Raw genomic sequence first — 25,545 nt, forward strand, 5'->3', positions numbered from 1 at the left:
TTTGAAAATGTGTATCTGCAATGAAATATCCTTACTGCTTCCATTTACATGTAAAAAATGTATTACATTTAATGTAGATACACACTTTGTATCTAGTGATGTTCCACACAAGGATGTGTGTGACAGAGGGTTAAATGACCAAATATTATGACATCGAATCTATAATTAATTTGTCTCTAATAATTTATTTAAAAGATTATAAAGGAATTGGAAATAAATATATAACATAAGAATTAACTTTAAATTAGAATATTAAGTTCCATTATATTCAAAATTAATTTTGCCAGAGAACAGATGATAAAAAGCTACTAACGAACATGGACTTCATTGTCTTTATATGTAGTTCAATAAAGTGCCTAAACAGTCTCTAATTTCTTAAATGAAATAGTTGGTCAGCCAGTGCAATGAAAAAAAAATGCAAAATTCAGTAACTTTTCGGAAAATACATCAATTTCATCAGTTTTGTTAGTTAAACACTGATTATTTTTACAGAAAATCTTAATGTTAAAGTAATTTATCGTTTTTAGGAAAGGAGAATTTAGTTGGTTATTTTTATTTCCAGAGGTCATCTATATTTTAAATAATGTAGTTTCTTTTATTTTTAGGTACATATATAATAAAGAGGTTAATTAATTTCCAAACTATCAATCTTAAATCGTTAATCGTGTTTTTTTTAAATTCCTCCATGGAGCTTTTAAAGAAAGTATTATGACCGTTAGATGGCGCTGGTGAGTAGAAGTAGATGCAGTCTTAAATCGTTCGTGTTATAGGTGGGAGGGGTAGTGGTTGTGTGTTTTTACATGTGTTTTTATCACTACTTGCCAATTATTAATTGTATTTTTATTTATACTTTTTAATAATTCAAAGTTATATTACGTATACAACACTGTTTTAGTAATTAAAAAAAAAAAATGTGTATAAAATAAATGAGGTAAAAAGAAGTATTTCTTTTGTAGGGTTAAGTTATTCTCTGATGTCTTTTTAATGTATGCTCGTCGACGGAAAATCAAAGTATTTCTATGTTTGGTTTGAAACGGGTCATTTATACTTGCTAGTTTTTTTTCTAACAACAGAAAGAAATTTGAAGTATTCTTTTGTTGAAAATCTTGTATTTAAAATAATTACAAGGAAAATACTGAAAATGATAGGTTGTTGCTAATATAAAATCAATATCACATTTTAGAGATATTTTGGGATTATTAAATAAACTTAAATTTTTGGGTTAATTATTTCATATATTTCTTAGATGTGCCATGGGATTTGTTAATATGTCTGACTTTATTGTTTAGCTGTTCCACGTTCAGTTTAACGTAGGCCTACTAAACCACCACAGCTGTTTAGAAAGTAATAAAGATTATTTATCATTATGGTATCTGATTCATTAGCGTTTTATGATCGTCATACTTTATCTAATATTAAATCATTAGAATTTTATCACCAATAATATCAGATGATTATTATGATTGAGTAGTATTTCAATAAATTTACACCTATTCTAAATGGTTTGTGATAGTAAATTAATAAGAGAAAACCTATTAGCTGAAGTATTAAGTGCAGATACTGCAATTAAATCCTGAAACCTGTCTGAGTTTAAATTCAGCTTCTCCCAAATAATTTAATGTTTAGTAATCTAATGTTCAAAATTTAGTTGAGATTGGAAAAAATATTAATTTACTAACAGGCGGAATATTTTCACTTTTAAAAAATAGTTTAAATTAAACTGTTATTTTATTACTTTCCTAATTACAATGCAATTTGTTTTAATTTGAGTAATATGATGAAATGCAATAAAACTAAACCGTTTTGATGTGATAGTTCATGGAAATTATTACATACAAGAACCCTTCAGAATTAATTAGTTTGCTTCTTCTGGGAGTTTTAGGGGGCAGTTTTTAAAGAATTGTTAGGGCTTTCACTGATAACAGTGAAGAATTAGCTACAAGGTTTGCGATTAGATCTTAAAGGTTCTTTAGAATATTTAGAAGGTTTTAATGCAGTCTTTGAAGTGAGTAATTTTTAATCAAAAATTATTATTTATATTTTATATATGAAAGTTTTTCAGACAATTTTAGTTTTTCATAGGTAAATCTTTAAATAAAGAGACTAGGTTTGATTACAAAATGCTTACTTTTGCCCTCTATGATTTGTGTAAGCCATTTGATGCATTATGAAATATTAATTGTAATATTTTAAAGAATTGCTGAATCTCAGATTATTAGCTTGTTTAATTTTCTACTTTTTATGCATTTTATGAAGAGTAAATATTTGAACATCCACACCTTGTAGAGATACAAAACTAAAAGAATTGTATTGTTCAACAAAAAATTTTTTTTTTCCATCATGTTCAACAAGTATGTAAATATATACTCAAATAATTTTCATTAATGCCTTCTGAATTGTGAATTGTTTTGTAGTATCTTTTTATTTAATATTTAAATACATATTTACCATAACATTATTTCATGTGATTATATTTCAAATAATTAATATGGCTTTAATCACATCTTTTTAGTTTACAATTGGTTGTGTATTTTGTGATGCTCTGATCAAAGTTTTATTACGATCTCCTGGGTTGATCTAGATCCAGCTAGTCAAATGCTGGATCAGTTCCTTTTTTATCCATGGAGTAGCATATCTCCCCGTTCGTGACATGATTTATTGTATTATTAAATTCTTTTCGGAAGGAAAGATTTATGTATTGGCTATGTTACGAATTCATTGTTACTAATTAAATATTAATGTGAACTTTTAATGAGAAAATTTTATTTTTATAATCTTTTAAAATATATTGTTGCCTGGTCTATATGGAAGAAGGAAATCAATTTTCATCGCCAAATTCCTTTTGGAGAGGCATCTTTTATAACTTGTGTAGAATCTATTTATCTTTATTGCATCTGAAAGTAAACTGACTACAGTTTCCCAAATGCTTCCTTTTATGACTGGGCATATTGGTGTAAAATTTTTATTGGTATTATATCTCTTTCTTTCTTTTAAATCTATTCTTTTGGATATTTGCCTGTTGCAAATAAATCAGTATGACTGTATTAAAGTTGCAGTGTATTAAAATGAAGTCTGTATGAACTCATGACATACTTAAATGTACATGCAAGTACTTACATACTTTATAATGAAGTACTTAGATTTATTTTTATTATATACTGCTCTTTCATCCATATCTAGTAATTTATATACTGTATATATTAAAATTTTCTTATTAAAATATGTACTGTATATATTTTATATGGTAATATATTTATATTATATATATATGGTAATATATTATATGTATATATTTTATATGGTAATCATGTTAAAAATCACTTTGTTATTTTTTTGATTTGAAGGTCAGAAATCTGACCAAAGGGATTGGAAATCTGTTTGTTTATATTTGTATATGTGTAAGTACTTCAATTTAATTAAATTATTCAAGAATTGGTTAAACCAAAAAATCTTCAAATTTGGCATGATGAGTTCCATACATGGTGCATCCGTATATAAGTTTGGAGTTTGGGTCCAAATAGGTGGGAGTTTTGAGCTCTTAAAAAAAAATCAAAATTTTTTTTTTTCTTATAAAGTGTTAAATTCAAAAATGTTTTAATGAAAATTTTCAATTTCATATGTGCTGTTTTTAGTCCAAACTTTGTATATCTACATTTGTCTGGAAAGTTTAGCAATTCTGTTGATAATTTTTTTTTTATTGCTGTTGTAAAAATATTTTTTTAGATCAAGACCAAGTTTTTCAGTTATATTTACATTTATTTGGTATTATTATATGTTTATTATTAAAATATATTTAAAGGCATTCTATAAGGGTCTGTAATTAATTAAGGTAGTGTAGTTCTCTAAGTTACTTGTGATAACTGTAAGTTAAGTTAGTTCTCTAAAAGATTCTTTCTTTTTTTATGTGCTGTATTACTACATAAATAGTTCAAAAATTGGTTGGATGGCAACAAATTTGTAATGTTTTTTTAACTATAGGCCTCTCTTCTAGAGGTTCACCCATCCGGGTCCCCCCAGCATCATCGGAGCACACTGACCTCCCTTCTGGACAGCTGATGTGTTCCTCTGCTGGGGGGCTACCCTTCCTGTCCCTAACCTACTAGCACCCAACCTGCATTTTGCATTCCAGGAGCTCCCCTGCGACCTTCTCACACCTTGAGGGTCCTCCATACCATCATCGGGCAGCACCAACCCACCCACTCTTGTGTGTGTGTGTGCAGACCTGTACACCCTAGGCATGCAGGCTACCTCCCTTGTTCTGCACGTTACCATATTTCACCCCCTTCTTTTTTTTTTCATCCTTGTCGGATAAGTCCCTCCCTTCTTCACAGAGTTTAACACTGTTAAACATAGAACTTCTTCACACTGTTTAACATAGAAGTTACTGGCACGTTTTCCACATACAACTTAAGTTGCATACCTTCTGTACAACAATACCATTTAAATACACAAAACTAAAAATCTTCAGACTACTATACAATAGGCAGCACCGGATGGTGCATCTAGCACATAATTATTACAGTCCAGTTACAAAGATCCACCAAGCAGACTACAAATTAACTATGAACTGTAACAGTATAACTAGAGATGCCGATCTGTCAAGAATAAAATTGGTAGTAGAATCACTCCATTCCATGTCATTTTACAATACAAAAATAAATAAAAAAAATACAAATTAATACATTAGTGTAAATACAAGATTGAATACTTAAAACTACTACAATATAATAACAGCCCGAGGACACTGCCCTTTCATGTTGTCGTTACATCAAATATAATACAAATAAGTTAAGTAGTACATTTAACAATACAGTTCCCTAATATAATTACAAAGCATATAGGTTACCTTCTCCAAGATATGGTGAAGTAACACATTAGTATAAATATATCAAACAATTTACATTATAACTATAAGCTATGCCAATATATCCTCCTCACAAGAGTACAGTTTACCAGTATCAGTTATTTACAATACAAAAATTTTACATCAATACAGTTACAAGATACCTAAAGCTACAATATGATAACCCAAGAATAGTGGCTTATGTTTAGCCTTTCTGTCAGCAATGTGTAACACATTACACATTACTCTGTCATGGTTTGATCCTGGTCATAAATGTCTTTTATACAGACATATGGTAACACAATAATACAAATGTAATCAATGAGATGCATACTATAACTATGTTCAACAAAGTAAGACAACAAACTTTTACATAATTTGTTCATAGGTAAATACAACATACTATACAACCAGTTTTGTTGATTAAATAATTTACATGATAACTTAAGGCTAATGAATTTTCAAACATATTTATAATCATTGAGTTTCACTTGACCAATTAATGCGATATGCATTCCGTCTTCATCACCAGCCAAGCTGACTCGACCTCCTGTGGTTAAGTTAATCTGCCCCCCATTCATGGTCATTCTTTTCTTTCCTCCTAAACACTTCTGTGGCTAGCCTCGCTACTGTCTACCATTCTTGCGCACCTCGCAACATATGGACCACAGTGTTCTCAGTTGTTAGCCACCCTAGGTGGTGCCGCTCCTTCAATTCATCCCACCTAGGGCAGTCATAAAAAGTGTGCTGTGGCATATCTACAAGCCTGCAATAGATGCAGTTCAGGAACTCTCTCCGTTTAAACTTGTGGGGATAGGCCTTGAACCCTCCATGGCCAGAGAGAAGCTGGTAGACATAGTAATCCATGTCTCCATGCTTTCTCTCCAGCCAGGCCACTAACTGGGATCAGCTTCCGGGTCCACGCCCTTGTGTGTGCTGCATCCCATCTTGCCTGCCACTCTTCCATTAGAAGAGATGTGGCATCTGCCCTTCGCATGCCTTCATACACTCGTTTCAATTGCAGGGCTCATAGACACATTGGAGGAATGCCCACCAGGACTCTGACCACCTCTCCTGACACTGTTCTGTATGCAGCCACCACTTTCACCACAGCCCTTCATTGCAGCAAGGCAAGCCATTCCTCATTTTTCCACTTGTCGAGGGCCTCAAACCAAGTTGGAACCACATACAGAACTATTGGAATTGCTGCTGAATCAAAAGTTATTGTTTAATCATCCATTACCCAGCCCTTACCTGTTTCCCATGAACCTGCCCAGGTGACTATGGCCTTCTTCGCCTTGTCTGTAACTTCTGAGAGGTGTTTGTTAAACAAACTGGACCTCTCCAGCCAAATGTTTAATATCAGTTCAGCTAAACAACACTCATATGTTATAAAATCTGTTTACCCATTAATGTAACATGAAAAGACTAAAAATTAAGTCAATATATTAACTAGTTGCTAAAAAAAGTGTTCCAAAATTAGAGAAAATAGTTTTTTTCATAAATTACTTAACGCTTATTATTAAAAAAGAAATTTATCTTTTCTACCTTCTTAATAATTTGTGGTGCATAAGATGATAATTATAGGTTTTCATTAGCCTCAAGTTATATCTCAAGTTATCTTTTGGTTTATCATGGTATTGTTTTGCTTTTGAAACTTATTTTTGCTTTATGTATCAATTTCATGACTGGTTTATGAAGTGTGTCACTGTGTAGTAGTTTCTAAACAAGCAGTCATACAAAGGTTTTTGATAAACTTAATATTTCCACTGTTAAAGCATGATAATATGTAATATCATCATCCACTGTCAGAACATGTAATATTTTCACAGCCAAAGCATGTTAAAGCATCACGCACTTTAAAACCATTATTAGAAATATAAATAATTTTTTTTTTTAATTCCTGAGCTTTTATATATATATAAATAAATCTAGTGGTTTCTATGAGTCTGTTACTCTTTACACAAGAACTACTCAGTTGATTAAGCTGAAATTTTGCATGAACATAGATGTTATTCCTGGAAAGAATGTAGAACTGTCGCCATTACAAAAGGTTTTACCATTTCAAAATAGTGGCTGTTTTAATGGCTAGCAGTAAGTAGTAACCAGATGATGTTCCATGGCAATATTCAACTTTCCTTTGGCCAAACTGTTGATCAAATTGAATTTGGAGACCTCTTGCTCTATTTGAAATTAAATTTTCTATAAGAAAGGTCTGTCTTTTTTATATCTCTTTAGGTTATTGGGAAAAATAGCTTTAAAGGTGGTGCAACAATGTTTGTGTAGCAGTTTAACCAACACTTCCACTGTTACTGTGGGTACAACATGACTGCCTACACCTGCCTCTGCCTCCAGTTACCTGACTAAAAAACATAAAATAAAAAGTGAGGAACAAAGTATGGTCATTCCTCATGGTGTTTGTTTGGTAACCCTAAGAACCATGCAAAAAATACTTTTGTACTTGTATGGACAGATAACCAGCCGTAACTACTATATATTCAAGATAAGGGCTGACTATTTTGAAACATGTTTGCTTCAGATTACTCTGAAGTTTCGAGTCCTTTGCTGACCAAACTATTGCTCTGAAAAAATTACAATGCACTGATAATTTTTGTAAATTGAATAGGCTTTAATGTTTAATTATCAGTATTGGTCTCACACGCATAAGGATAATGAACATAGTGGGGTCTACGGGTCGGAGCCCCTGGCTAGATGGGAAGGGCGAGCAGTAATTTATAACAAATTTATAAATACATTATATTGCTTTTTTATAACTAAATCATAATAGAACTGGATGTCTGGAATTGCAAAAAGTAACTTTTTAAACATTTTTTTTTACTAAAGCAAATTCGGTAATGTTATAGCTAAAACTACAATAAATTAAATTAGCCATAAAATAAAAAATAAAAAAATAAACTTTTGATAAATGTTTTTTAATTTACAAAGGAAGAGGGAAGTATTTTCTTGTAATCCCAGGATAATAAGTACTGGTTAAGAATACGAAGAGTAATTTTGTTTATATATTTTTAATAAATTTTCCTTCTAATAAATATTTTACTTTGTTGCTAGGTCTGTGGATTGTTAATGTAAATGTTAAATGTAATTTTTTATTTTAACAAAATAGAAAGTTTGTATGATAAATTGCAGGGAATAATATATTAGAAGAATTCATATTCTTTGTATTAACAGTTAATATTGTTTTATTGTATTGTTATTGTTATAATACTGATTTTTATATGATCATAAGTTACAGAATTCATTTGTTCATTGGAGAATCATTGTTAATATTATTGATTAATAACTTAGAAAATTCTAAGATGTAGATAAATCTCTCAGTTAGAATTTGAATATTAATTTTCTTTGCTTATTTTTTTGATTTCTTTCATGTTCAGTACCAAATTTAACATTTCCTATATCCATAGAAGGAAAAATATTTTGCATGGGTTTCTTCATTTTGAATAAAAGTTCTAATTCTAGATTATTGATAAATTACAGTTTTTATTTATTCATGTATAAATAATAAAAAAAATAATATGAAGTAACTAAGTGAATTGTAAAAACAATAAAGTGACCAAAAACTATTTACAAAAAAAAATTACATAAAATCTAAAACATGTGGTTGATTGTTGCACAGTTATCACAATTTGGTACTTAGGAGTTAATGTGTAAAAAAAAAAAAACAAGTAGTAAATATATTTATATATTCAATTCCTGTACCCCACGCACAAGCTTCAAGCTTACGTGGCTATATCAAGAAAAAATAATTACAAAACAAATATTTCCATCAGTATTTGTAGAGTAAAATAAAATCTATAATTAAAAAAAATGAGGTGTCTTTTAAGCAATCTGAATTGAAAATATTAAGTTAACTTTAAATTAGTCTAAATTGCTGACATCCAAATCAATTTTCAGAAAGTACTATGGCAATATAATATTAATGAATTTTTGGCAGTAAAAATAGAAATTTGTTTTTGTAAATGTATCAAAATATTATTTCTCTTAGTGTAATCTTTATTAAAACCAAGTGATTCATATTATATTCATTGTTATTAAGTTTATCATTTTCCTAGCTGAATTGTGTGCCAGAGAAATAATATTATTTTTTATTGAAAAATGTCTAAATTTTGGTTCTATCTGGTGATCCTCAATTATAATAAGTATATACATTTCAAATAGGATATAGCTATGCCATCACATCACATAGCTAGGGCATCACTGCATACTACCATCTCATATTTACTAAAAAAAAAAAAATTTATTTTTGGTGATACCTAGAGTCCTGGCTTCCTTAGCGTGAAGAACATAGAAGTCAGACCTGTGAACAAGTCATATCAAAATTTTTATAATTTTATTCTTTATTTGATAATGTTGGAGTTTTATTTTTTATTAATTTTTAAGGCCGATCAAGTAATGTAACGATTGGTACACTAGCTTCTAAATCATTTGATTTTGAGTTTAATTCCTGGCTAGGATCTAATAATATTTTTTTTTTAAGCCTCCAGGCCACCATTAGGTATTACTTCAGAAGGTGAAATGGCGATTTTGTAGCATGTGAAAATGCCATGTTTGTCTGGGATTCGAACCTGGGACCTCCAGATGATAAATATCAGATTCTGGCATTTATTTAACTATCATTTCATTTATCATCCCATCTTTCTTGTTAAAATATGCAAATGAATGACTGGTTTGTAATATAAAAAAAAAAAAAAAAAACATTTAAAAAGGGTATATTTTTTAATTGCTTCTCATTAAAGAACTACTACAACATCAATTCTACGCAAATTTTTATACAAGATAGCCCATTTTATTAACTTTTAACAAGCAAGATAATAAATAAAAAGTAAAAATTAAAACAAAATATCTATACAAAAGAAAATATGCAATAATGGAAAAAATTGAAATCAAGAAAAAACCAAATCATTTTTTTTATTAATACAAAATTAATAAAAACCATTAAACATTAATAATAAATAATAATTAACAAGTAAAACATATATTAATATATAATAAATTAGTCCTTAACAATTAACTGAGAAAAGGAGAATATAAATATAATTAAAGTAGCTGAGGGAAGAAACAAAATACATCAGTGAATTGCTAAAATAAAAGGAAAGACCAATAAGTCAAAGCTAGTATGTACTACTACTATTACTACATAGCATAATATATGAAACTTATAACAAAAATAGTTTGGCAACCATGTGCCCACAGGCAGGAAGCTGAGGGAAGAACTGACAACATTTCAGAGGAAATGAAGGTTGTAATACAATTTGTATAAAAACCTTGTAATAAAGTTGTGGACCAAAAGAAAAAAGCCATTAATGAATTGTAAAACTTTCCCTGCTATGCCGGCCAAGTGATGCAATCCATTTTTTAGCTTGAAAAAACTAAAAAGAAAAAAAAATTCATTTTGGAGGCTCCTATACTCATGGGAAGGAATTTAGATAAACTAATTTTTAAGAAAATAATCCCTAAGTGGTGGTAATAAATAAAAAAAACCTTTTAAAATTGTGTAAAAAATACAGATACAGCCATAATTCTAAATAAACAAAGTTGTAATTTTCCAGGAAGGGAGCGAAAATTTTTAACAAATTATTTTTCCAGGAAATACTAAAGGTTAAGGGCCATCAAAAATTAAGATTTCAAATGCAAGTTGCAAGAGGATTTAAATTTTAACAAATATTTTTTGTTACCACATTTGTTCATGGAATAAACACTTTTTTTGTAGGTTATTACAATTTTTTATTTTTTGATAAATTTTTTTAAATGCCTTAAAAACTTTTAAAAAAATTTAGATTTTTTTTGCCTTATTTATGTACTCACCTTTATTGCTATAGTAGCCTTTATTGCCACTATAGCTGGGAAATTAATTGAAGTAAAGTAATATTTATAAAAAATAAAATATAACACCTTTAATTACTTCCACACTTGTGCATGACCTAGAGATTGCCTGCCAGGTTGACACACTTTAACAAAATATAGTTCACAAAAAAAATTAAACAATTACAACAATAATTAAACTAATAAACCTACTGTAGCTTATACTTCAATCAGGCCTTCATATATATTCACTACATCTATCATCTCATGTTTCCTTAATACGCTTTTATCTTCTAAATACTGAATTCTAAATTTGCCCAAAATTAGATACCTACACAAGAAATAGTTGATGTGTTGCTCCTCGTACATCTTGCAAGAAGGGCAACATATCACCCAAACAACTATTCAAAGGCATCATGGCACAACTTGTAGTGTAGTTATCATTTAAATATACCCTCTTTCTCTCAGAAAAAAATTATCTAAGTACTATGATTAAAAGACCTATTCATTTATTTGTCTAGATTCCTCTTCTGACTTCAACACCAATTCATCTAAGTTAACTTCCATATTTTCAAAATCTAATCCTTATTTTTCTCCCAATTTTGATCAATTTTTGCTTCACTAATTGTTCTTCTAATTACTTGTTTTAACAACTTCTTTGATAATCTGTCATCAGCTAAACACAAGATTTTCATAATATATTTAAAATTTACTCTTAAAGCTTGAAAAAATATTATCCTAAGAGTCAATTTCCAAATACTTTATACAATTAGGGATATTTCTGGGAAGTGCATATTTTTTTTTAAAAAAGAATCATTGAAAGCTTTCTAATTCTGTTCCCAGCTTAGACTGCCAGATTGGACTACTATATGTAGTTTTACATGAGGGCTCAAAAACTGAATGCGTTGCAGAAATTAGAATGTTGCCCTTTGCTATAAAGTTCTTCCATACTTAAAAACTTGCATACTTTACTGTGAGTATTTTTTTTCTTAAGTGCAATGCTAAATGACAACTAAGGTGAGAAGATTTATTCCCAAGATATTTATAAGTATTTACTACTTTTATAATTCCATCTCCAAATTTCCTTTTTTTCTAATGCTACTAAACTTTGACTTAAGTAAATTTAGTTTTAGATTCCACCTATCACAGAAAGTTTTATAATTGTTAATCATTTTTTTGGAATATTTTAAATTCTGATGCCAAAATTATCAGATCTTTCACATATAACATTTGCTTAATATTCATAACCCTCTCCATGTTGTTCCCCTACAGAATCATGTATGTCATTCACAAACAAATCAACGAATAAAGGTGAGAAGAGGCAACCCTATCTAACCCCTGCACTGGTAAAAAATTCCTTTGTTAGCCCAATGTTACTCCAGAAGAATGAAAAAATATTTTCTTATAAATTCATTAATACCTTAAAATATTAAGTACTATAAAAAAAGATCTAGTAATTATAAGTACCGGTAATGCAATTTATAAAAGAGTTCCCCTCTGTCAGTTGTCAAAAGGAGATGTTTGGTGCTAACAAGCAGCTGAGAAATGTACAAAGTACCAGTGTACCTTTCTACCTCCTCCTTCTCCGGACTTTAAGTTTTATGATATTATATAGATTAAATATGTTGTCCCTCTGATTATCCTTGATGATAGCTACTTTGATATTCATTCAGAATATTATTTTTGGACACCCAGTCCTCTAAATTTTGAAGTAAAAATCTTTGAAACGGTATCCAAAGGATATCCCTTATAATACAAAAAGATATAAAATTATATCCTTATAAGGAGGCTGTAATTCTTTTTTTAATTTATTATTAAACAGATTAAGAATCTGTTTTAAAAATTCATCTGGTGCTTGCTTGTAAAACTCAAATAGAATCCTATTTAGATTATTTATATTATATTTAGGCTTGTTGCTTTTTAACTTTATTTTTCACCTATTTTAATTTATCAATAGTTTTCCTCTCATCTAAAGAGGTACCTACTAAAAATGGAGTGGTATACGAGCTGAATAATTTTACTTACCATGTTAAAAAGTATTCCACCCAAATTTCCAAGTCAGTACTAGTTGCACATTTAAAAACTTAAACCTTTGACATTCTCAAATTGTTTGAAAACCCATAAATTATTTAAACTGCACATTAATCGTAATGAGTAATCCAAACGCTTCTGTTTGCATAACTGCTTATATTGCCAATTAACCTCTAAGTAATCTTGTTTAACTAAATCAGCATTGTTATACCTAAACAGCTTAAGCAACCTAAATAACTTTTCTCTAAGTTTTTTGCAGCACTTATCAAATCAAGACCTTCCCATAAATCTGTTATAGCCCTCCCAGTTACTTTAGCACTTGCAGTTTTAAAAATCATTTTACAAGTCAGTTTTAACTATTTCATTTGTACTCTTGGGTTACTTTACCTTCCAGCAACAAATACATATAGTTGTTTTGAAATGATATATCATACGTTTTTAACCTTCTTATTTTTGGTCTCAAATCCATATTCCTGAAAGAATCTCTTACAATACCTCTAATTTAATCATCTTATAATGTAAGAAATATTCTCATCTGACAATAAAGTTCTTAATCACTAACGTCTCAGTTGATATGCAATATAAAACTATATAACAGATAAACCTCTGCTCCCAATATAATTGAATTCCCCATTTTCATCTCCCTTTGTTCTACTACTCAATACAATGAGGCCAAAATTTTCATTCATATCCATTATCTTTTCTTTTTTCGTACTTATTATGGAGTCCTTCGAGTATGTTTTCCTACATAAGGGACCTTTCAATACAGTCTTTTCCAATATAATTTGTAAATTAGCCACCCTACTATTAAGATAACATTTTTGTCATCATTAATAAAATCCTCATTTCGAATCCACATTTAAAAAATGTCTCTTCCAATCTGATTTTTCTCTTTCTCAAAAAGTAAAGAGAAGCCTTCCAACATTGATAAATTTTACAAAATCCCCTATCATACCCCAAATATAATCCTCTTTCTCTATCAATTAAAAATCAGGGAAAAGCTGCCCCATCCTCTCCATGGGGCTCAGTTACTGATTCCCATCTACTTTTTACTTTTGGCAAATGGGCCTCATGCCAGTTTTTAGTCCCATAACTACTCCTGACCCTTTCCACAATTTTCTTAATGGTAACTACCATATTTCTCCTCAACAGCTGTTCCTTATACTTATCACCTTTCTTATCAATCAGCTTCAATTCCATTTCTTTAGTTAATGTTTAAAAGAAACTATTTACAATCAATTAATCCTCAATAAGCCTTCATTTAATTTCTGTACTGTTTTTGTGTAACTCCTTCCTAAATTCTAATAGCTTTATTCTTGTATTTCATATCCTTGAAGATAAAATTTTTTTGACAGAATTGGTTTTCTAAATCATTTAGTTAATTGAGTTTCAATTTTAATGTTCTCTAATCTTTAATTAGTTAATTTCCTCCCTTGATATTTTATTTCTTCTATAACAGAATTTTTGATCAACATAAATTCATATTAAAGCTGAATTCTTTTCTTTCTACAATAATCAATTAAGAAAAAAATTATTTGTCTAAAAGTTGCTACGTGAATATAAAAGAACTCTTAGCAGATTACACAGAACTTTTTTTGATCAAATGAAAGCACATTTTATTTTATTTTTAAATTGTCGTTTTTAATAAATTACATTTTTGATGATTATGCACTTTTTTATCTATGTATACAGATTGGTTATGTTTAATGTGATAATCAAGTTAATAGATTAGTTGTTTTATCAATATATTTACAGACGATCATATTATACATATAGTAAAAAAAATTCAAGAAATCCATAATGTAATAAAAGCATCTTTTCTGTTTATATTTCTTTCAATCTTATTTGTTTATGTTTATCTACTATTGAAAATTTCATGTTATAAATTTTTGTGTTCACAGGGAATATTAATTTTAAAGACTGAATGGCATTAATGCCATATAGAAGGCAGTATGCCGACATCTATGCTCTTTGCATTAAATAATGAAGGTAGAGTTTTTGGATTAGCAACAAATAGCAGTAAATGGAGGGAATTTCCTTATCTTGGATTAGATTTTAAGCATTTGTCTGCTGTACCACATTTTCTGTGGGCAGTAGGAGGAGATAGACAAGTATATCTTCATGTACATGGCCTAGACATTCCAATACGTATTAAAGAGGAATCATTTGAAAATCAGGTTTGTATTCTGTCTCCATTTTCATTTAATTTCTCATTTATTTTAAAATCTCCAATTGATTTTAGATGAGATTGTGAATTGTCTATAGTTTTAATCATGTAAATCTTTAAAAAAACATTATTTTTAAAGCTATTTTATACATAACCCTATAATAAGAGTATAGTATGCTAAACTGAAGGGAATTGAGGAGTGAAGTGGGCTCCTACTGTCATTCCTGATTCAACTAAAATGCTGTTACATATCGAGATGCCAAGCCGAAAAAATGGAGGTATATTCAGTCCTACAAATAACACCTTCACTCTGTACATCACAGGGACTAACTAAACGGTGATCATCATTACTCTCACAGAAAGCAACTCTGACTAGTACTTTTTCTATCTTGAGTAATTTAATGCATTACAACAGTAAAAAAGACTAGGAAAGTAGTGAAAATTGGTATATCTGTTGTAAAACAGTTCAAACATACTATTATATTCAAACATACTGCTTGAATTTAATAGATAAAGAGTTTTTAAATAATGATTTAATGAAAATGAGTTTTTTGCATCCTTTTTTAAATGTATATTTTAATTATATTCTTCCATATTTTTTTATTAACTTGTTCAGAATTATTATTTTTTCCGTGTATGTTAATTGCTTCAATTGTAGTCTGACTTAAGTTGTGAATTGGTCTCAAAAATGATATAGTCATTCATAAAAATAAACAAGCATTCCAGGCCAAGCTTACTAACTAAAGTGAACAAGTGAGTTATTTTCTTCTTGCTTAAATCGAATGTACTGTTTGATATCAGCATGCCATTTCTACTGAAACATAAGAAATACTCAGCCCTCCAAGTGATGACTTTCATTTACCACAGCCTTACCTGGCTGTACAGTAAACATTACTAATCCTAGAGAAAGCAAATTTGGTTGGTACTTCTTGTACTTAGGGTGCTTTACACACTATACACCTGGAAGTATTGGGGAAAATAGACCAGGACAGATAGTGTTAAGCTACAAATTGATGGACCCTTTTCTGTTGTAAGACAATGTATTATACATATTTTTCTCCTGACTTCAACTCAGCAGGGGAAAATATTCTAATGATTTTATTGTTTTTATTATCTAAATGTGATGTTTATATTATTTTTATTTTTTGTATTTTGTGATGTTGTTCTGATCAAGATTTTCTCATAGTTTTCATTGATCCTTCCAGGTAAATAATATTTGTTACTTATGTAATAACATACCTACCATTATTGATTTATAAAATTTATGATTTTGCAGTAATTAGAATGAAATTATTTTCTGATTTTTATTAGCATCACATTCCTGTTGTCCTTAGAAAAACATCTTGTAATGTAATATTACATTATTGTACACTTTTACAATGATGCTGTAAACTCTCATGTTAACTTAAATGTGTTTTGAATATATGATGAATTATTGATTTAATAAAAATAATCAGGTTTTCAGGTTTTTTTGTAGTTTATTAGATGAGATTCTGTCAGGTTTAGGTTTAACAAAAACAATTAATTAACATTTTTGTATAGATGCATAGTGTTTACATTATCCATGTCTTTATAATTTTATATTCATGTATGATTTATTTTTATCTTCTCATCTTTTATTTATAAATTAATATGTAAAAAATAAATATTTACCATTCTTTATTTTTTAATACCTGATAATAGATTATCATCTGTTTATTTAAATTTTTGTTTAATAATAATGTGATCTATTTTCTTATCAGGTTATTTTTTATGTTTTGTTTTTTACAGTAGCTACTGTTGTTACAGCATTTACAAATGCTGTAACAAGGCTATTTAAATAACAAAAAATAACTTTTTTTACCAGAAATGATTAGTTGATCATATATATTTTATGACTGAAAATGATTCCTTAATGTCGTTTATTAAAAAATTAGAAAAAAAAATATTTTTTTTTTTTTTTTGTCTTCAGTCACTTGACTGGTTTGATGCAGCCCTCCAAGATTCCCTATCTAGTGCTAGTCGTTTCATTTCAGTATACCCTCTACATCCTACATCCCTAACAATTTGTTTTACATATTCCAAACGTGGCCTGCCTACACAATTTTTCCCTTCTACCTGTCCTTCCAAAATTAAAGCGACTATTCCAGGATGCCTTAGTATGTGGCCTATAAGTCTGTCTCTTCTTTTAACTATATTTTTCCAAATGCTTCTTTCTTCATCTATTTGCCGCAATACCTCCTCATTTGTCACTTTATCCACCCACCTGATTTTTAACATTCTCCTATAGCACCACATTTCAAAAGCTTCTAACCTTTTCTTCTCAGATACTCCGATTGTCCAAGTTTCACTTCCATATAAAGCGACACTCCAAACATACACTTTCAAAAATCTTTTCCTGACATTTAAATTAATTTTTGATGTAAACAACTTATATTTCTTACTGAAGGCTCGTTTAGCTTGTGCTATTCGGCATTTTATATCGCTCCTGCTTCGTCCATCTTTAGTAATTCTACTTCCCAAATAACAAAATTCTTCTACCTCCATAATCTTTTCTCCTCCTATTTTCACATTCAGTGGTCCATCTTTGTTATTTCTACTACATTTCATTACTTTTGTTTTGTTCTTGTTTATTTTCATGCGATAGTTCTTGCGTAGGACTTCATCTATGCCGTTCATTGTTTCTTCTAAATCCTTTTTATTCTCGGCTAGAATTACTATATCATCAGCAAATCGTAGCATCTTTATCTTTTCACCTTGTACTGTTACTCCGAATCTAAATTGTTCTTTAACATCATTAACTGCTAGTTCCATGTAAAGATTAAAAAGTAACGGAGATAGAGAACATCCTTGTCGGACTCCCTTTCTTATTATGGCTTCTTTCTTATGTTCTTCAATTGCTACTGTTGCTGTTTGGTTCCTGTACATGTTAGCAATTGTTCTTCTATCTCTGTATTTGAACCCTAATTTTTTTAAAATGCTGAACATTTTATTCCAGTCTACGTTATCGAATGCCTTTTCTAGGTCTATAAACGCCAAGTATGTTGGTTTGTTTTTCTGTAATCTTCCTTCTACTATTAATCTGAGGCCTAAAATTGCTTCCCGTGTCCCTATACTTTTCCTGAAACCAAATTGGTCTTCTCCTAACACTTCCTCCACTCTCCTCTCAATTCTTCTGTATAGAATTCTAGTTAAGATTTTTGATGCATGACTAGTTAAACTAATTGTTCTGTATTCTTCACATTTATCTGCCCCTGATTTCTTTGGTATCATTACTATAACACTTTTTTTGAAGTCTGACGGAAATTCCCCTTTTTCATAAATATTACACACCAGTTTGTATAATCTATCAATCGCCTCCTCCCCTGCACTGCGCAGTAATTCTACAGGTATTCCGTCTATTCCAGGAGCCTTCCTGCCATTTAAATCTTTTAATGCTCTCTTAAATTCAGATCTCAGTATTGTTTCTCCCATTTCATCCTCCTCAACTTCCTCTTCTTCCTCTATAAAACCATTTTCTAATTCATTTCCTCCGTATAACTCTTCAATATATTCCACCCATCTATCGACTTTACCTTTCGTATTATATATAGGTGTACCATCTTTGTTTAACACATTATTAGATTTTAATTTATGTACCCCAAAATTTTCCTTAACTTTCCTGTATGCTCCGTCTATTTTACCAATGTTCATTTCTCTTTCCACTTCTGAACACTTTTCTTTAATCCACTCTTCTTTCGCCAGTTTGCACTTCCTGTTTATAGCATTTCTTAATTGCCGATAGTTCCTTTTACTTTCTTCATCACTAGCATTCTTATATTTTCTACGTTCATCCATCAGCTGCAATATATCGTCTGAAACCCAAGGTTTTCTACCAGTTCTCTTTATTCCGCCTAAGTTCGCTTCTGCTGATTTAAGAATTTCTTTTTTAACATTCTCCCATTCTTCTTCTACATTTTCTATCTTATCTTTTTTACTCAGACCTCTAGCGATGTCCTCCTCAAAAATCTTCTTTACCTCCTCTTCCTCAAGCTTCTCTAAATTCCACCGATTCATCTGACACCTTTTCTTCAGGTTTTTAAACCCCAATCTACATTTCATTATCACCAAATTATGGTCGCTATCAATGTCTGCTCCAGGGTAAGTTTTGCAGTCCAAGAGTTGATTTCTAAATCTTTGCTTAACCATGATATAATCTATCTGATACCTTCCAGTATCGCCTGGCTTTTTCCAAGTGTATATTCTTCTATTATGATTTTTAAATTGGGTGTTGGCAATTACTAAATTATACTTCGTGCAAAACTCTATAAGTCGGTCCCCTCTTTCATTCCTTTTGCCCAGCCCGTATTCACCCACTATATTTCCTTCCTTGCCTTTTCCAATGCTTGCATTCCAATCTCCAACTATTATTAAGTTTTCATCTCCTTTTACGTGTTTAATTGCTTCATCAATCTCTTCGTATACACATTCTACCTCATCATCATCATGGGCGCTTGTAGGCATATAGACGTTAACAATCGTTGTCGGTTTAGGTTTTGAATTTATCCTTATTACAATGACTCTATCGCTATGCGTCTTGAAATACTCTACTCTCCTCCCTATTTTCTTGTTCATCACGAAACCTACTCCTGCCTGCCCATTATTTGACGCTGAGTTAATTACTCTAAAGTCACCCGACCAAAAGTCGCCTTCCTCTTCCCACCGAACCTCACTAATTCCTACTATATCCACGTTTACCCTATCCATTTCCCTTTTTAAATTCTCTAGCCTACCAACCTTTTTTAAGCTTCTAACATTCCACGCTCCGACTCGTAGAATGTTATTTTTTAATTTTTTGGTGACCCCTTCCTTAGTAGTCCCCACCCGGAGATCCGAACGGGGGACTATTTTACCTCCGGAATATTTTACCAAGGAAGGCGCCTCCATTATTGTATATGTGAAAATGCAGAGCCACATTTTCTTGGAAAAAAAAGCAGCTGTAGTTTTCCATTGCTTTCAGCTGCGCAGTACTCAGAGGACTGAGTGATGTTGATACGGCCGTTTAAGTCGTCCTGACTCACGCCCCTAACAACTACTGAAAGAGCTGCTGCCCTCTTTCAGGAATCATTCCTTAGTCTGGCTCTCAACAGATACCTCTCCGATATGGTTGCACCTTCGGTCCAGCTACTCTGTATCCCTGAGCACTCAAGCCCCCTCACCAACGGCAAGGTCTCATGATTCATAGAGGAGGCAAAAAATATTTGTTTTAATTTATTGAATATCACATTATTATCTGTAAAAAAGGAGATTCTTAATATAACCGATTTTTTTCATTTTGTGTTCAAACTGTATTATCAGATAAGTAAATTCGATTAAAGTATCAAAATCCTCCCATTTTTTTTAGCAGAAGTTACTCTGATTGGCTCCTTGGTAAGAATTTTCCAAACAAAATATGTATAGAAATTATTTTGAACAAAAACATACGCTGTCACATTAATAATTTGAAGATATTTTTAATTTGCGATCAACATTATTTCATACTGGATTGTTGTAGGTTGTGATTTATAGTTTACAGACATTCTGATTTTCTAAGTATTTTGATGTACAAGTTAAAAAAATTGGTAGAAAATACAACATAAAAAAAATTATTGTTTCCTTATCCAGATATATTTTCATAATTAGTTGCTTAATGTTGTTTGTCTATATCCCTTTTTTATTTTTATCAAAACCCAAGTTTCTTGCATTTTTTCAGTGGGTTTTGATGAAATTCCAGAAAGTATTTTGAAAGAAGTTGTAGATGTTATTTCTGTTCTTACAAATTTAATCAATATTTCATCAATGTGGAGTATTTTCCAGCTGCATTAAGACTTATACTGTTACTTCCTTCGTTAAGAAAGGTTCTGTACTTAATTTACGAAATTTTACACCAATTTTGTTGTTATCTATATTTTCTAAAGTATTTGATAAAATTATGAAAAACCAATTTCTAAAATTTCTTGAATAGCATTAACAAACCTTCAGTGTATTTTAAGAAAAAATTGTCTACTGACACAGTCATTTCCTAGGTTTTTGAAACTATTCTAAATTTTTTCGATAACAAAAAGATTACATTTTCAGCTTGTTAAGATCTCAGTAGAGCAATTCAGCTTAGTTTCACATTTTTTCTGATGAAAAAATTTTATAGCTATGGCATCAGAAGAGTCGCTTAGTCAGTTAAAATCATATATAAGCAAATAGCTGAAATTTCTTTTTTTATAAGAATACGCTTGTAAAATGTAGAATCATATTTGAAAATGTAGAACATGGAGTGCCTCAAGGAAGAGCCTCAGTCCCTCACTTTTCTTATTGTTTATTTATATCTGTCTCATAGTCATGATCTATTCATTGTAATTGTTTTCACATAAGACACAACTGTACCTGTATATGAAGATAATTATTATTTAAACTGAATTGGAAATTCTACAATAGTAGTCAAAAAATTATTCACTAGATGGATTGTAACAGTCTGACTTTAAATATTGGTAAACCAATATTTAAAATCATTATGCTTCTCAGGTTGATGTAACAATGCTGAAATGCTGATCATGTGGATATCATTTTCATTAATGGTAATGATAGTATTTCTGTTATCTGTAAAGTTAAATGTTTGGGTGTTTTATTAGGTAACAAGTTCTCTTGGGATAATCAAATTGATTTTGTTCACAACAAAATCAAACCATATTATTTGCATAGGAGTGTCTTTTAGCTTTTTATCATTATTAAATATTTTTTTATGTTTATGTATATTCCTATCTAAAGTATAATGTCATCTCTTAAGTCAGAATGAGTTTTAAGGATATAAAAATGAGCTGTCAGATCATTGTTTGGCATCCATAACTATGAATCATAGAGACCGATATTAGAAAATTAAATATGTTAATTTTTCCTTGTATTTATAATGTACAATCTTTACTAAAAGGAATAGTCACTTATTTAAAAAAAATAATAAAGTTATCCACCCCTACCAAATCAGACATCTGAACTGTTTTTGTATAATTCTTAACACAATACTTCGGCTTACAAGAAAGGGCCATATTATATCAGCTTTAATAAATAATAACAAAAAGTAAACTATAAATATAAACTTAAATAAATAATTAGTTTATTATAAACTTAAATTATTAAAAACATCTCTCTACAAATACAGTTAAAAGACAGTTATGAGTAAAACTCAGTTAAAAGATTTTCTTTTACAAAAGCAGTATTTCTGTCAATGGATTTTTAAATAATACTAATTGAAAACTTTTTTAAAACTGATTTTTCTGTATCCTGTTCAATGACACGTAAATATGTGCTCAGAATAATTGAAAATTTTTGTGAATTTGCATTGAAATATTTTCTACTATTTTGTAATTTTTTTATATTTAATGTATTTATCTTAACACTATTTTATGTGTTTTATATTTTAAATAATTAATATGGATTTTAATCGCATCTGCTTTTAAATTTTATAATTTATGTTTTTACATTTATAAATTATTTTATATAAATGTAAGTTAATTGTATAAATTTAATTTATCTTATATGATCTATTATGGCTTCTTTCATGTGGATGTGGTTTTTTAGGCCTACCTACACTAAAAGTATAATAAACTTAAAACATAAATAATAAAAATCAATCCAAAATAATGCAGTTGTTTTTTAATTTCAACTTTTGAATTTAGGGATAGACTAAATACTGAATTTTGTTTTTTTTATGCTTATTAGTTAACTAAAATGATAAAATTTGGAAAAGAATTCGATACATTATTTTTTACTCCTAAGAACATTTTTTTTTAGGTTAATTATGTTTTTTAAACTTATAACAGTTCTTATTCTTACCTTTAAATTAAAAATTACCTGATTTTGGGTTTTGTTTCTCTGAATTGTGGTCTGTAGTAAAAAATTATAATTTTTGTAAATGTATTTTTTGTTATTTAAACTTTTATTATCACTTCATATTAACTTGTACATAATTTTTATTTTTCAGCGATGGTTACCATTGGAAGGATTTAGTAAAAGATTGTTGCCAACAGACCGTTATAATTTTTCAAGTGAAGATGGGATAACAGAACGTAGAAAGGATAAAATCCATTTGCCATCTATGGCGTGGCAATGGGAAGGTGACTGGCATATTGAAACATGTTTAGATGGACAGCCACTAGACGACGATGTAATCACACTATTTATTTACATTTTTTACCATTATTTTTCTTTATTTTGGTTAGTTTATTTTATTAAAGAATATTAATTCTATTTGACAACTGTTTATTTTTGTTAAGTTACATAACAAATAACTTGGATTTAGTTAAGTAGTAAGTTAGTCTAAATTGAAAAGTAGTTATTTTTATTTTATTTGATATTTACTAATTATGTTTTATTTATATTTATCATAAAAATTATAATTTATCATAAAAGGAATATATAAATTTTGTGTGTGTGTGTGTGTGTGTGTGTGTGTGTGTGTGTGTGTGTGTGTGTGTGTGTGTGTGTGTGTGTGTGTGTGTGTGTGTGTGTACATGGTTTGAACAGTTATATTTTATTAAAGAAAACAGTTAGATAAAATGATGCTTGTCTTGTTTTTTAACTTAAATTTATATGTGTTCAAAACGATCACCATTATCATTACACCTATAGCGATAGTGTAATACATTGCAAATTGCGAACTGTGCTATAGCTAAAGGTATCATGTTAAATACAGTTTAGATTTTCAGTATCCTTGGTTGTGTAGCGTACTTGTGTCTTTAAAAATATCTTTATGGTAGAAGTCCAAGCATGTGTTAAGTCTGAAGATCAAACTAGGAACTCCAAAAGCACTTCCTCTTCATCCTGTCCATTGCTCAGGAAAAGTGTTTTCAATAAATTCCATTACATCACGATGATAGTGGGGTTGGGGTGGACCTTGAATTTTTAAAAGTGGTTTTACCTACAGTAAGTAGTGTGATAAAAAAATACCAGCTTACTGTAGACATAGTGTGGCATCTCTGTCCATCTGAGCCAACATTGTTGTTGTTGTTTAATACAGATCATTTTTCAATGCTCTACATTTGGCTTGAGAATGTCACTTGTGTTGATTGATAAGAGCTTTACAAATATTGGATGACAACAAAGTTTATAAACAAATCAAAACTTTTATATAGTAAACCATACAAGTGATTAAAAAACCATTGTACAGATAAGTTTCTAAAGTGCAAGTTGTTCTTTTTAAGGGTTATATCTGCTGAATATGAGCCTTTTTTGAGAAGATTTCAAAGCTCTTCTCCTCTCACACCTTACCTTCACACTAGCTTGTTGGATATGATAAAAAGTTTAATGGCGTGCTGTGTGAAACCAGATGTGTTGAAATCTGCTAGTTCTGGAAGTAAGCTAATTGTTATTAACCTAGAAAATAGTGCAATCTTCTTGAAGTTCTCTATGAAAACAATAGAATCTCAAAAGATACAACTTAAAAAACTGAAACTCAATATGACTACCTCTGTGATGAGGTAAAGAATGGTCTCAAAGTAGATTTTGATACTTTTGCTCTTCATGATGCAGACAAAGAAGACATAAGACTAGATGATTTTTATGTTGTGTAAGAACAAGAAATATTCTGAGTTGTGGAAGTTGTGTAACTAGCCCTAATTTTTTCACATGTGGAGACAGGATTTTCTGTGACAAATTTCTACTTCCTGAAAACCAAAAAGAACAAATTATTGTGAACCAAAGGATTGTTTATGATGCTCTGAACTTTTATGGAGGTTCCAAGAGAGTTAAAATAGATAAGAAAATGTTGACCACTGTCAGAAAGGCAAGAAAGCAATATAACTTTTATTTGGAAAAGGTAAAGAAATGATGATCGAAGAAGAGAATGATGTTCCTAATAAATCAAAAATGAGGATTCAGTGTCTAGAAGTGTCTAGAATTAAACAGCAGATTAAAGAAGAGGCAATCAACTTAAAAATTCAGAAGTTAGAGGATTCTTTGAAGCGAGTTCTGAGTGTATTGCAGTGTCAAAAGAAATATTTCTGGTTTTTGCCTTATCCTAATTTCAAATTTGTGTTTTCTTCATAAGTGTTGTTATCAAAAAGGATAATAAGTTTATTTTGTTCCTTTATTTTTTAGTCAATGTCATGTTGTTAGTTTATATTATCTTTTAGTTGTTATGCAAAGTCAACTCAAGTTAATTTGGTTTGTCCTTAAGTTCCTATTTAAAGTTTATTTGGTTACCTTTTTACATATACTATTTATTTTAAAATACATGTACTGAGCCAGTTGTAACCTAGTCAATGTATTAGGTTCTTTAGTGTATGTGTAAAGTTTTAGTTTCTGTATAAAATTTGTGTTTTAGTTTCAATGTGAAATTCACCTGAATTTAATTTATTTTAATCCATTACTTGTAAGTACCTTTCATTCAAAGTTAATTTATTTTATTTTTTAGTTCCTCATTGCAATTTATCATAAGTTACATCCTTCTTCATTTTATAGTATGCCTATATTACTTTTACACTTTTTTTTATTTAACTCTGATTTCTTAATTTTGTACCTAATTAATTTTGTATTAATAGAAAGGAGGCATATGAATGGCTATGGGGGTGGTGGAGGCCATATTAAATGATGAAGTCTGTTCATTTTCGTTTCTGTGATGCAATAAAATGTTCTGCAAGAGTTACGATTTGTTCGATATATCGAGGGTCAGGGAAAATCAGGGAATTGAAAGTGAAGTTTC

At 29.8% G+C, this 25,545-nt stretch overlaps 1 protein-coding gene across 4 annotated transcripts in view; it reads left to right on the forward strand.

The window, feature by feature from the left end:
• Nucleotides 1-777: 777 nt before the first annotated feature.
• Pex23 (tectonin beta-propeller repeat-containing peroxin 23) overlaps nucleotides 778-25,545 on the forward strand; it is a 158,501-nt gene continuing 133,733 nt past the window's right edge. For all 4 annotated transcript variants that reach the window (XM_075364534.1, XM_075364535.1, XM_075364537.1 and 1 more), the window contains exons 1-3: nucleotides 778-931; nucleotides 14,596-14,871; nucleotides 22,828-23,010. In XM_075364534.1, coding sequence (XP_075220649.1) covers nucleotides 14,647-14,871; nucleotides 22,828-23,010 — 408 coding nt within the window. In that variant the 5' untranslated portion in view covers nucleotides 778-931; nucleotides 14,596-14,646. The remainder of the gene's footprint in view (nucleotides 932-14,595; nucleotides 14,872-22,827; nucleotides 23,011-25,545) is intronic.

This window comes from Lycorma delicatula, chromosome 4 (genome assembly GCF_047948215.1).
Source record: "Lycorma delicatula isolate Av1 chromosome 4, ASM4794821v1, whole genome shotgun sequence".
NCBI lineage: Eukaryota > Metazoa > Arthropoda > Insecta > Hemiptera > Fulgoridae > Lycorma > Lycorma delicatula.